General features: G+C 39.0%; 1 protein-coding gene and 1 pseudogene across 7 annotated transcripts in view; both read left to right on the forward strand.

Annotated features, from left to right (window-relative positions):
- The window catches only part of ZNF106 (zinc finger protein 106), a 67763-nt gene that overhangs the window by 13860 nt on the left and 39812 nt on the right, over positions 1–14091 (forward strand). For 5 of the 7 annotated variants that reach the window (XM_011283053.3, XM_045059479.1, XM_011283054.3 and 2 more), the window contains exon 2: positions 9693–9778. In XM_011283053.3, coding sequence (XP_011281355.2) covers positions 9725–9778 — 54 coding nt within the window. In that variant the 5' untranslated portion in view covers positions 9693–9724. Of the gene's footprint in view, positions 1–9692; positions 9779–11610; positions 11665–14091 lie in introns of those variants that run through there. The other 2 variants (XM_019832619.3, XM_045059481.1) reach the window with 1 other exon arrangement.
- LOC109500699 lies at positions 6933–9686 on the forward strand (annotated as a pseudogene).

Genomic DNA, 14091 nt, shown 5'->3' on the forward strand with positions numbered 1-14091 from the left:
TATGACAAACTATTATACTAATGCAAGGTATAAATAATACAGTAAAGTAGGAGTGGTATATAGGGGTGCTTTACTATTTTTGCAATTTCTCTGTAAATCTAAAACTATTCTGATATACATAGTTTATTAAAAAGTGCTTTAAAAATTTGTAGGATGCAGTTAATGGCATGCTTAGAGGGAAGTATGTAACTTTAAACACTTATTTTAGAAAAAGGAGGTCTAAAGATAGTGACCTAAAGTTCTACCTTATGGAGCAAACAAAGAGCAAGATAAATCCAAAGTAGACAGGAGGAGAGAAATGATAACGACAACAGAAGCAATCAGTGAAATAGACAAAGACAAACAATAGGCAAAATTACAAAGCCAGAAGTTCTTTGAAAAGATTAATAATGTTGATAAACCCATAGATACACTAATAAAAACAACACAAATTACTAATATCAGGAATGCAAGGGATTCATCACTACAGATCCTGTAGAACAATAAGGGGATATTATAAACAACCTAACGCCAGAAAATTTGACAATGTAACTGTGCAGTTTCTTGAAAATATCAACATACTAAAGCTGTCACAAGTTGAAACAAAATCTGAATAAACTCATATTAAAGAAACGGGATAATGATAAAAAAAAAAAAAAAAAAAAAAAACTTCCGTAAAGAAAACTCAGGGCCATAATGGTTTCACTGATGAATTCTATCAAGTACTTTTTGTTTGTTTGTTTTTGTTTTTTTAAGTAGGCTTCACCACCATGCAGAGCCCAATGCGGGGCTTGAACTCATGATCCTGAGATCAAGATCCTAGCTGAGATCAAGTCTGATGCTCAACTGACTGAGCCATCCAGGCGCCCTGAATTCTGTGAAGTATTTAAAGAAGAAATAGGGGCATCTTGGTGGCTCAGTTGGTTAAGTGTCCGACTTTGGCTCAGGTCATGATCTCACAGTTTTTGGGTTCAAGCCCCGTGTCAGTCTCTGTGCTGACAGCAGGGAGCCTGGAGCCTGCTTCAGATTCTGTGTCTCCCTCTCTCTCTGCCCCTCCTCTGCTCGTACTCTGTCTCTCTCTCAAAAATAAACATTAAAAAAAATTAAAGAAGAAATAACATCAATCTTAAACTTCCAGAAAATAGACAGAAGGGAATCGCTTCCAAACTCATTTCACTAGTGCATCATTACCCTAATAACTAAAACCAGATAAAGATGTTACAGATTTAAAAGAAAATTACAGAAACATGCCTTATGTACATAGAGCCTCGTATGATTCTGAGCAAAATATTAACAAATCATAATACATTACAATTAAGTGATCTTTCTGATACAGCAAATATAGTAAAATGTTATATGGCAGAATCTAGGTAATAGATATAGGGATATATGGGAACCTGGATGTGGGATGTTCACTATGAGAACCTTTCAGCATTTTTGTGTTTGAAATTTTCCAAAACAGTATAGGGAGAAAAGAGAATATTATGAACAGATTTGTATTTTAAAGAGATTACTTCTGCTGCAGTGTAAGGAATTGGGAAAGTACAGGAATACCTGAGAGTGGTTTGAGAGAGGGTGCTGGGACCTGTTAGGAGGATATTATACAGCTGTTCTTTTTAAGGTAACAATTTCAAGGGAAATTAGAGCTCTGGGAAAATTTCCATGCTGTTGGAATGCCGAACTTTTGAACAGTACCAAATTTTGTCTAAGCATATTTTTTTTTACTACTTACTTGCTGAGATATTTGGATCTATCACTGTATGCATGTGAGCTTTTAGTAAACAGTAGATTTTTGACATTTACAAAGTGATGTTGAGGAGTTTTGCAAATTCAAAAATTTGCAGACACCACTGCTTTAGCACATAAATCCCTCCCTAAAATCTGATGAAATATATGGTGACCTTTGCAGACTCAACAATTTTTTAAATATAGAATGAAGGCATTTAGGAGGCTATTTTTTAAAAAAATTGTTTTCATGTTTATTTATTTTTAAGAGAAAGAGTGCGAGCAGGGGAGGATCAGAGAGAGAGGGAGACAAGCATCTGAAGCAGGCTCCAGGCTCCCTGCTGTCCACACAGAGCCTGACGTTGTGCTTGAACCCATGAACCATGAGATCATGACATGAGCTGAAGTCAGACACTTAACTGACTGAGCCACCCAGGTGCCCCTAGAAAGCTATTAACGGCAATTAAACTGCTAAAGTAAATGTTTTACTGTATTACACCATGACTATAGTTAACCATGAACTTAAAAATTTCTACAAAAAGAATAGTGAAGATGATTGTTATTATAATCATACTTGTATAAAGTGGATGAAGATTATTGAACATATTGTTAGCAAGAAGATGCATGGAGAACAATGAAGCTTTTTGAGGAGAATGTTGGGCAAGTTAGCTAGAGCCACTCATTAGCTTGCAGGGATTGTAATTCATGCCACAGAATTTAAAATTTCATGTCACAGAATTTTAAATTTTAATATCTATAAAAGATAGATTGAATACAGGAATAAAAATTTTTTAAATTGCTAAATAAATACAACAAGCTACCCAGTTATACTTTTAAAACAATGGTCACATAACCTATCCTTGGGTTTATGATCTACTCTGTTGTATGATGATAACATTTGCTAGTATTTTATATTGCCTCGTTAAGGTTGGTGTTACCCCAGTTTCTTTTTCGGTTACTTTTCATTCTAAGATATAATACTTGCCAGGTTCCAGAATTGAGTAAAGAATTGGAACCTGATGGTAGTTCTGAGTTAAGGGATCTGTAGTCCACCCTTTCCATTTTCCTTGCCTGGTGGTTTCTTGTTCCTTTCCTTGTTTCCTTGCCTGGGCAAGCTTCACTTGAGAGGGGCACAACTTTTAATGCCTTTTTCTGAGTCACAGACTTAACTTCCGGTCTTTGTGTTAGCCCTATGCTTACTAATAAAGAGTGGTTAGTACATGTACTCTTGCTAAGTGTTGTGGTAGGGCAGATAATATAAAAAGAAGGAATGCTAGCGAGTAAAATGCTTATAAGCTTATGCTCAAAGATACTGGATGCAGGAAGCCACCAATCATTTGCCTTGGGAATCAGGAGCCAGCCAAGACTTAGAACTAGCAAATATGACAGCTACCTACAATAAGCCTTTGAAAGTTCTGGTTATAGGTTGATGTGATAAAAAATACTTTCTGACCTTTATTACCAGCTCACTTCTTCCTTAGGTAGGAGCCTTGGAACTTTCTAGGGAGGCCCACTGAGCAAAGTGAGGACCCTCCCAGGGTGCCTCCCAGAAGTGCCCGTCATATCTTTGCTCTGTAACCTTCTGGGCAACCTAGGGGTAGTAGGAAAAACTTGCTCTGTCACTGAGCACTGTCTGTTACCCTGTTTTGCTCATCAGAAATCCATTACTTTTTTGTTCAGGGTTGAGATGGAGGCACACAGTTAGTTACCTTTGGAATTCAGAAAAGGGATTCTAATCTGAGTACCACTCTCCCCACCTCAACAAACCAAAATCAAGCTTTTTCTTTCTTTTTTAAGTTTTTATTTATTTAAGTACACCCAACCTGGGGCTAGAATTCATAACCCCAAGATCAAGAGTCACATGCTCCTTCGACTAAGCCAGCCAGGCACCCCTAAGCTTTTTTTTTTCTTCACTGTTTCACAGTGTATTATTGTCCTGTGAAGTCTGCGTTGGCTTTAATTAGGTCAGAGTTCAAATATCTTAAGAACTACTGAGTTTATTGCAATGAATCTTAGGAGGTTTATAAACAGATCCCATCCTCATGGGAAGGTGAGGGAGACCAGACATAACCTACCATCAAACAGCCTGTACTTACTTACATTGCAGGTTGTTTATTTTTATTTTTTTTTCAATATATGAAATTTATTGTCAAATTGGTTTCCATACAACATCCAGTGCTCATCCCAAAAGGTGCCCTCCTCAATACCCATCACCCACCCACCCCTCCCTCCCACCCCCCATCAACCCTCAGTTTGTTCTCAGTTTTTAAGAGTCTCTTATGCTTGGGCTCTCTCCCACTCTAACCTCTTTTTTTTTTTTTCCTTCCCCTCCCCCATGGGTTTCTGTTAAGTTTCTCAGGATCCACATAAGAGTGAAACCATATGGTATCTGTCTTTCTCTGTATGGCTTATTTCACTTAGCATCACACTCTCCAGTTCCATCCACGTTGCTACAAAGGGCCATATTTCGTTCTTTCTCGTCATTGCAGGTTGTTTAAACAGTAAAATGAGATAATGTGACAGTGTTGCAAATAAAGTTCTTTGACACCAAACAGTGTTTCAGCCTTGAGTTACATAATAAATATTTGGAGAAATATTGTAACATTGATGTTTGAGATGGACTACAGAGTTGTGAGATAGCGGTTACTGGGAAATGTGTCTTTCTGACCTATTTAAATCACTTTTGAGTGACTACCCTTGTATAAGGGTGGGGATAATGAGCATAATGAGGCACAAAATGGAGTCTCTGGAAATTCCAGTGTAATAATTCTACTCTGCCTACACAACTGTACTTCTTTTTATTAATAAGCGATGTGGGTGATTCTGTTGTACTGCTTGGGTTTAGGACTTCTTTATATACTGGGGTGCAGGAGCCAAGGCAGGAATCTTTAATGGGTGGAGCAGTTGGTTGAAGGGAGGATAGATAGACCTGTAAGGTCTTACGGGTTCATCACATTGAAGAATAGATAGCAAAAATGAAGAATAGAAATCTGTTAGGACTCCTGTATGACTAAATAACAGGAATCTGAAGGAAAAGAAACAGTAATATGGTTTTTGTCCACAGGCATGGTAATTGTATTGACAGAATAGCAATTAGAATGTTGAGAAAAGGTATTTATTATGGGACTTTTAAGGCTGTTATGACTAAGAAATATCACAGATATTTCTCACAGTTTGGGGAAAATTGGAAAAATTTCATAGTGGGTATTTTGAAGTGATATGGGAGGAAAACTCAAGGGGGTTAAAGTGAGAATGGCAGTAGTTGAATTGTTTTTATATACTTACTTGACTTGTGTAATGTAACCTCTCAAGCACTTTGAGATTGCAGAGTTGGGCGGTTTCTATTTCCTTGACTTCTAATCCTTAAGACCTTGAAAGAGAGCAGTGGTTCCCATCTAGGAAGCTGTGAGCTAATTTGAGTATTTCAGAGAGCTTAATGGAAATCATATATTAACCCAGATTAAAGATATGGAAATTAAAGTTCCTTTGTCTTTGGCTGGAATCCTGTCAATTCAGTACTTAAATACTAGGTCTTCCTTGTTGATTAAATGCTTTGTTAGCAGTTATACTTTTTAATTTTTTTACAGACGTTAAAATGAATTTACTTAATTCATGCAGAGTCGAAACATGGAGCTTGTGAAAGGAAAAATAAATAATAAGAGGGAGTCTGGTTAACAGGTTGATAGAGAATATTTTATTTTATCTTTATTTATTTAAATCCAAATTAACATACAGTGTAGTATTGGTAACATACACAGTTAACATACAGTGTAGTATTGGTTTCAGGAGTAGAATTTAATACTTTGTCTCTTACATATGACACCCAGTGCTCATCCCAACAAGTGCCCTCCTTAATGCCCATCACCCATTTAGCCCATCCTCCCACCCACCTCCCCTCCAGCAACCCTCAGTTTGTTCTCTGTAAAGAGTCTCTTATGGTTTGCCTCCCTGTCTGTTTTTATCTTCTTTTTCCTTCCCTTCCCCTATGTTCATGTTTTTCTCGAATTCCACGTATGAGTGAGATCATATCATATCTTTCTCCAACTGACTTATTTCGCTTAGTGTAATACCCTCTAGCTCCATCCACGTTGTTGCAAATGGCCAGGATTTCATTCTATTTCATTGCCAAGTAGTGTTCCGTTATATATATATGTATGTATGTATATATATATGTATGTATATACATACACACACACACACACACACAGACACATACACACACACCACGTCTTCTTTATCCATTCATCAGTCAGTGGACATTTGGGCTCTTTCCATAATTTGGCCATTGTTGATAATGCTGCTATAAACATTGCGGTGCATGTGCCCCTTCGAATCAGCATTTTTGTATCCTTTAGAGAAATACCTAGTAGTGCAATTGGTGGGCCATAGGGTAGTTCTATTTTTAATTTTTTGAGGAACCTGCATACTGTTTTCCAGAGTGGTTGCACAGGAATATTTTATTATATGACTTTATTTCTGTATCCATTTACTAGGAGTTAATTGGCTAGTTAGTGCTTAGTTCTTACTTGACTAAATATATAAAAACACCACAATAGCTGTTGTTGCTTGTGCCAGCTGTTGTTGCTTGTGCCAGAAAGTCAAACTTTTTCATCAACTCTGTTGCTTCTAAGTTTTTTGTTCCTGTTTTGCTTTGATGATTAATAACTTGAAGCAATATTAAAAACATTTCTGTACAGGATAGAGCTGGGCTGGCTCAGTTGAGCGTATGACTCTCGATGTCAAAGTTGTGAGCTCAAGCCCCACGTTGGGTGTAGAGATTACTTAAAATCTTAAAAAAAAATTCTGGACATACCTTCTTTATGATTGTTTCCCCAACTCTTAGAACAGTGCTTGGTGCTCAATAAATGCTTGTTGAATGAAACAAAATACTGTATGTAAATAGTAATTAAAGTTGAAGTAAACATTAAGATATAAGAGAATTAAAAGAATAATGATGCATTGACACTGAGTACCAGAGTGATTTATGTTAATTTTGAGATCTAAGAGGTAGTAGCAGTATTAGAAGCACGAATAATATTGTACTTATTCATAAAGGTCTTTTTCTTTGTTGTATTAGGTAGTTGACATTCAGCTTTCTCAAATGGCCAAAATTTTACCTTATAATCTTGTTTTGGTGTGTTTTTTTAAAAAAGTTAGTTTAGAGAGAGTGCACTAGCTGGGGAGAGGGGCAGAGGGCAGGGGTGGGGGAATAGGGAAGGAATCTTAAACAGGCTCCACCCTCAATGTGAAGCCCAGTGTGGGACTCCATCCCATGACCCTGCGATCATGGCCTAAGCTGAAATCACGAGTCAGATGCTCAACCAACTGAGCTACCCAAGCGCCCCTTATTGAATGAAATTATTTCAGACATTCAGGAATCGTATGAAGTGGGTTGCAATAGCAAGGAAATTGCTGAGTGACCAGAAGTAGAAAACTGTAGGTCTCTTCCTTACTGGTCCTTCCGCCATGTTGTCTAGGAGTTACAGATTAAATTAGGGTAGTTTATAACTTCATTACTTCACAATTTTAAGGTCCCTCAGGAGTGAATCCAGGCAAGGAAGCAGATATGTCTGTTAGAGTCTGGTGTTTCATGTGTGGAAGGAAAAACAGTGATGCTTGGGAAGTGAAATTAAATTCTCATGTAAGGCATCTTTGAAGGGACATAAGAGAAAAATATGCTAGCGCTAGAGAATTGCAAAATAAACCTTCTGGTTTTAATCCAAACCTCAGTATTTACTCAGCTCTATCTCACATTTGGTAACCAAAGATAGTTCCATTTGGAACAGTTCTACAAATGCTTATGGGATGCCCGCATTATGGCAAACATGGTTTTAGGTGCTAGATCTATACTAGTGAACAAAATATACAAAGTCCCTGGAAATAGAATTAAGAATTAAAAATAAATATATGCTATTTCGGGTAGTAAGAGATACTTGCCTCAGATGTCTTTTGCTGTTTAACAAGCTAGCCCAAAATTTCCTGGCTTAAAAGAAATATCTTACTGTCTCTTAACATTCTGAGGGCTGAAAAGGCTCATCTGCATGATTCTTTAAGTCGTCTTACTTGGGGACCCTCATTGGCAGCTTACCTGACATGGCTCATTCACCCAACATGGCTGTCAGATGGTGCTGGTCATTGGGTGCTCAGCTGGGCCTCAGTTCTTTTCCCCTTGTCCTCTCCTTGTGGCTTGGGCTTCCCACAGCCTGTGGCTTGGGAAGGGAAAATGAACCACACCTTCGATGGGTGGTGGTGATAAGATTAAATTGCAAAAGAACACACAGGGTGGGAGATAATGCTGTGGCCCTCTACCGAAACAGCCTACCACAGTGCTATTAAAAATATCAAAATCAAGTAGCATACCCAGTAGTTCCATGGATCTGCCTCTTCCTTCAACAGTATTTGGATGTATCAGACCCAGGGATACCCCTTCTTCCGGCCTTCTACCACTCTCCAACCTCTTTTCCAGTCACGACCTTCAGATCCATCTTCTAAGCTGTCCCTTGCCTCTGAGACCAGCTAACACTGTGGTTTTTGGTTTTGTTTTTAAGATTAGTTCCTTATTGCCAAACATGAGCTCCTGGATTTGTCAGAATTATTCCCCTGAGGTGGTGGCTGCTGTCAACCTCCTGGTCAACCTGTATCTGCAGGTTTCCTACACCTACTTCTCTCTGGGCTTATATATCAACCATGATGTTGTGACTCTGGCACTTCTACAAGTTAACTGAGGAGAAGTGTGGGGGTGCCCACTGTCTCCTCAAGATGCAAAAACCAGTGGGTGGCTGCACCCTCTTAACACAATATGCAGAAGCTGTCCCAAGATGGGTGGGGTGAAACCTTGGACACTAGGGGAGACACTATGGTCTTGGAGAAGAAACTGAACCAGGCCTTTTTGTATCTGCATGCCTTGGGTTTTGCCCATGCAGACCCTCATCTCTGTGATTTCTTGGAGAGGCATGTACTTGATGAACAGGTGGAACCATCAAGAAGATGGGCAACCACCTGACAAACCTCTGCAAGCTGGCTGGTCCCCAGGCTGGGCTGGGCAGGTATCTCTTCCAAAGGCTCACCCTCAAGCATGACTGAGAGCCTCTGGGGCCCTCTGAGGGGCCCTCTGGCATCCCCTTGGTATCAGGCTTCTGCCTGAGCCTCTCCCTGCAGCCTCTAGGCAGCTTTTTAACTGCCATGGAGCCCTCTCCCAAACTGTGGACCAAATGAAAACAATAAAGCTTTTGCAGCAAAAAAATAAAATAAGCAGATCAATAGGAAGAAGGAATGGGGAGCAAAAGATATAGGGTTGTATAGGTCAGATAACACCTCCCTGATGAAGCAACATTTTAGATACTTGAGAGAATGAGCTATGAGAGCCATAAGGACATCTTAAGGAAGCATATTCCAGGCAGAGAGAATAGGGCATATAGAAACTCTAAGGTAGGAGAATCCTTGGTGTGATCCAGGACTAGCAAGAAGGGCAGTGTGGTGGGGCATGGAGTTAGATTGAGAGAAGGAAATATTGTGGCCAGTGGCGAGGGACTGGATGTCCTGTGAGTGAGATGGGAATCTGTTGGAAGGTTTTGCGCAGAGTAGTTAAGTGATCTGACTTAAATTTTAAAAGAATCCTGTTGTGAGAATCTTTGGCTCCTGTTTTGAGAATAGACTATGAGAGGACACGAGTGGAGCTAGAGACTCAGGTCAGTAGGCTAGTGCCATGTGAGATGACAGACCTGCTAAGTAGTGAGGGTGGGGTGGGTTTGGGATGCATTTCAGCATGGGAGTGGCAGGATTTGCTGATGAGGGTGGATATGGGGTGAGAAAGAGGGATCGAGGATGACTTCCAAAGTTCGAATTTTCATTTACCAGCGTGGGAAGACTGGGAAGAGCAGGGTGGAGGTGAGGTAGACGCAAGACTTGTACTTTTAGCTTGCGTTGAGGTGAATCTAAGAGGACATCTGGGGAGAAAAAGGTTGCTAATTGTTACTTCCTCATTGCAGGTGTGACGTTGAGTGCTTCAGATCTGGTCACTATGGTACGAGAACGAAAATGCATATTGTGCCACATTGTGTACACCTCAAAAAAGGTAATCAATAGAAGAGGGAGAATCCAAGGCTTTTGTGACTGATTTTGTTTTTTTCCCCCAGAGACATCACATGGAATTTGTAGATAGGTGAAAGCTTTTAATGGTGTCTTGTTTCCTAAACCATAGTCTCATTCCACTGGTTTCTTTTTTGCTGCCTCATGAAGCCAATAACTGCATTATTAAATCTCTACCCAGAATTTGAAGATACTCAAAAATCAATAATAAATAGTTACTAATTTAGTCAGTAACTAGTTACGGAGAAGATGCCTTAAAATTCAATTTATTTGAAGTTATACTATTATCTGAGGAACTAAGGATACGGCATTTGTTGTCTGTACCTGCATTCTGCTTCTGCCCATGCTTGTGAAAAGTGCAGCACATCAAAAATGGTGTTAACAATACCCTAGATGTCCACAAGGTGGGAGTGTTGCTCAGAGAAAAAACACATCTTTCAGAACTGAAAAGAACTTGTACCTTAGGGAAATTGACTGCAATTTGTCTCACTTTTTGCTTTTTCTTGACTGTGTCGTTTGGTTGTTTTTTTTTTTTTTTAATTTTTTTAACGTTTATTTATTTTTGAGACAGAGACTGAGCATGAATGGGGGAGGGTCAGAGAAAGGGAGACACAGAATCTGAAACAGGCTCCAGGCTCCGAGCTGTCAGCACAGAGCCCGACGCGGGGCTTGAACTCACAGACCGAGAGATCATGATCTGAGCCGAAGTCGGCTGCTTAACCAACTGAGCCACCCAGGCGCCCCTCGTTTGGTTTTTAAGTAGTGCTGCTAGCTAGAATGCTGAGAGATTTTTCTCTAAGCTTTTTTTTTTTTTTTTTAATTTTTTTTAATGTTATTTAGTTCTGAGAGAGAGAGGCCAGAGCACGAGCAGGGGAGGGGTAGAGAGAGAGGCAGACACAGAATCCAAAGCAAGCTTCACGCTCTGAGCTGTCAGCACAGAGCCTGACATAGGGCTCAAACTCAAGAACTGAGAGATTATGACCGGAGCTGAAGTTGGACACTTAACCAACTGAGCCACCCAGGCACCCCTCTAAGCTTTTAAGATGTCCTGGATTGTCTCTGAAAATTCAGAGAACTGGGAAGATTATCATGAGCTAAGTTAGCCAGAGAAGTTTGAGTGAACCTAGAAAGATGTTTGGGAGAAAGATGGTTTAAAGAAATAAAAGAGAAAGATATTTTAGGTGGAATAACAACATGTACAAAAGTAAAGAGGTAGAATGGAGTATAACAGTTCTAGGAGTCTATCAGAAGGCTTATCCGATTAAAACAGTTTTGTTTTGGGAATAGTGGGACTGCAATATAATTTGTAATTTAAATGCAGATAGTTATAAACCGTGTTGAATGCCAGGCTGAGGGGTTTGATGATGATCCATCCAGTAGGCTCGGGTAAAGAAATGTTTTTTGTTTGTTTGTTTTTCCTGTTTGGGATTTCTGTTAGTGATGGAAAAATCGGTTAGGAGTTTATTTATTTGTTCATTAATATTTTTTTAAAGTTTATTTACTTAGAGAAAATGCAAATGGGAGAGGGGTAGAGACAGAGGGGGAGAATCCCAAGCAGGCTCCATGCCGCCAGTACATGGAGCCCCACATGGGGCTTGAACTCATGAACCCACGAGATTGTGACCTGAGCCAAAATCAAGAGTCTGACACTTAACCAACTGAGTCACCCAGGCACCCAGTTGGGATTCTGAAATCATGTTTAATAATATGGCTGATATCTTTTACAAAAGTAAAAGAACATTCTTCTAGTTTAAAATTTTTTTGACCAAGGTTTATGCTAATTTGTAATAAATAGAAATTCCTTATGGCTCCTTTCAGATTGGAGGGAGATGGGAACTAGAGAAGATGTGAGAAGGATAGGCAGACACTCAGGTATGGTTTCAGACTTTCCTGGTGTAGGAGCCCTATCTTGTGATATCTCATAATTTTGCCATTTTAAGTCTTTGGACGTTTCTTCTACTCTAGTTTAAAACGTTTCTGTCTCTTTATATTTTTCCATGGATCATAATGAAGTTAAATTAAGAGCTGTGATTGATTACCTACTCCTGCCTTAGGAAATGCCAATGATAGGTTTCTTTTTTTTTTTTTTAATATTTGTTTTTGAGAGAGAGTGAGCTAGCATGAGCAGGGGATGGGGGGAGGGAGGTCAGAATTTGAAGCGGGCTCTGAGCTGACAGTTGAGAGCCCGATGTGGGGCTTGAACTCACGAACCATGAGATCCTGACCTGAGCCTAAGGTGGATGTCTAACCGACTGAGCCATCCAGGTGCCCTGTCAATCATAGGTTTTTAAGTGAGGGAATGTGTGATTTAAGTGTTAAGATTAATGTGGTGTTGTGGTGCCTGGGTGGCTCAGTCATTTGAACCTCCAACTTTTGATTTAGGCTCAGGCCATGATATCGAGCTTCGTGGGTTCAAGCCCCACCTCGGGTTCCGTGCTGACAGTACGGAACCTGCGTAGGATTCTGTCTCCCTCTCTCTCTGCCCCTCCCCTCACATGTGTTTTCTCTCTCTCTCTTTCTCAAAAATAAATAAATATTAAAAAAAAAGTTAATGTGGTCTAAGAAATTAGCAGAATGGGTTAGTTGAAAGGAATAACTCTGATAGTTTTAGATAGATTATGAATAACTTATGTTGAAGCACTGCTTTCCTCTAGTCTCCCAAACTAGCATAACCCTAATTTCTCCAAATATACTGTGGAGAAGAAAAAGAACCTAAATGTCCTAAGTATGGGGAAAAGCTGTATACTGCATCCCTGAGCATTCTGATGCTCGTTAATTTATGAAAGGCTGAGAAGCCCTGGAGTTAAGAAATACTAAAAAAAAAAATAATAAATTTGTTGTTTTCAGTGTTTTCTAAATTTGTTCAACTGCCAAATCTTTTTAAAAAAAATTTCTTTGCTCCTTCTCCTTTAGAAAATATAACATTGTTAATATAGAAGAACTAAATAGAAGCTTGATAACTGAGCAAGTATGCGTTTGGGGCTATTACTCTAATCCCGTGCCCCTGGATCTTTCCTAGTTATTTTGAAAGCTCAGTTGTCACACTATTTGCATTCATTCCTTGGAGCAGGATGGGTGAGGATTTCAGCTGTAAATTTAGGAAAAGATTTGTGAAGTGTTTTAGACAATCAAGTCATGTTAAAACAAGTTTTGAATGATAACATTTTTATAACTGAAATAGAATATAGAATTAATTTTTATATCAGAGAGGATGACTATTTCAGTGAATGGTGTTTTGGTCAGAATGATTGCAAGAAGCAGAGGGACTTAAATTTAGCTCAAGAAAAGGGAATTTGGCACATGTAAATCTCATATAAGGGAAAATTGAACAAAGGGATGCATAGGGATTTGAGTAGGTGTTGTATATTGTTCATGGATTTTTTTTCATTGTTTATTATGTCACTAACTTGACTCAGCTTTCAGCTATGTAAGTGTACATTGTAATTAGTGGCCAATCAGTTGTAGGTAGAAGGACGTCACATGTAAAGCCATCCTCCAAGTGAAGCATTTGTAGAGATAGGAAGGAAATGATGGTCATCTTCAATAAAATTGTCATTTAAGGGATGTATTTTGAATCACATCCCTGTTTGTCACACTGTAGTAGATAACTTAAAGTAAGAATAGGTTATTGAGTTGTACTCTTTGACAAATGAATTGTATATAATAAGAAATCGGAATGCACTAGATGGTTACAGTGCTTTGCTGTCAAAAACGTCAGGATCTGAGTTCTAGTTTGACCACTTGATTATCTCTGACTCTGAGAGGGCAAGACTGAATATTTTCACACTTACCCCCCTTCAGTGTCTAAGTCTGTACTTGGCATATAATAAGCAGTGATAAGTATTTGGTGAATAAATGAGTTAGCTCCTGTGTATCCTTGTATTCTTTTGAAATTAATAATATTCCCTCAGCAGTGTTGTGCAGTTCATGTGAAGAGATGTTTGAGGCACTTAAACACAGGGCACAGTTAATAGTAATAGTCAACAATTATAGTAGTCCTTTTATTATACATGTCAACAGCCATTCTTTAATTATGTCGTGCTGCGTATGTATACTTGCGTGTGACAAAGGGATAGACATTTACAGCTTTTTGAGTTTTTGGAGGTGTGTGTGCATATGTTTTTAAGTGGAAGCTCTTCCTGCAGATTTTATTTTCTTCCCACTAAGAATGGGATGGAGGGAGGAGAGAACCTCGCAAATTTTCAAACATTTCATCAGAATCAAACAAATCAGTGGAGGAGATTGGGCAGTGAAAATGAAAGCATGATTGAGCTGCTGTGTTCAAAGCAGTTTTTAAAG

The sequence above is a fragment of the Felis catus genome, chromosome B3 (assembly GCF_018350175.1).
Source record: "Felis catus isolate Fca126 chromosome B3, F.catus_Fca126_mat1.0, whole genome shotgun sequence".
Classification (NCBI taxonomy): Eukaryota; Metazoa; Chordata; class Mammalia; order Carnivora; family Felidae; genus Felis; species Felis catus.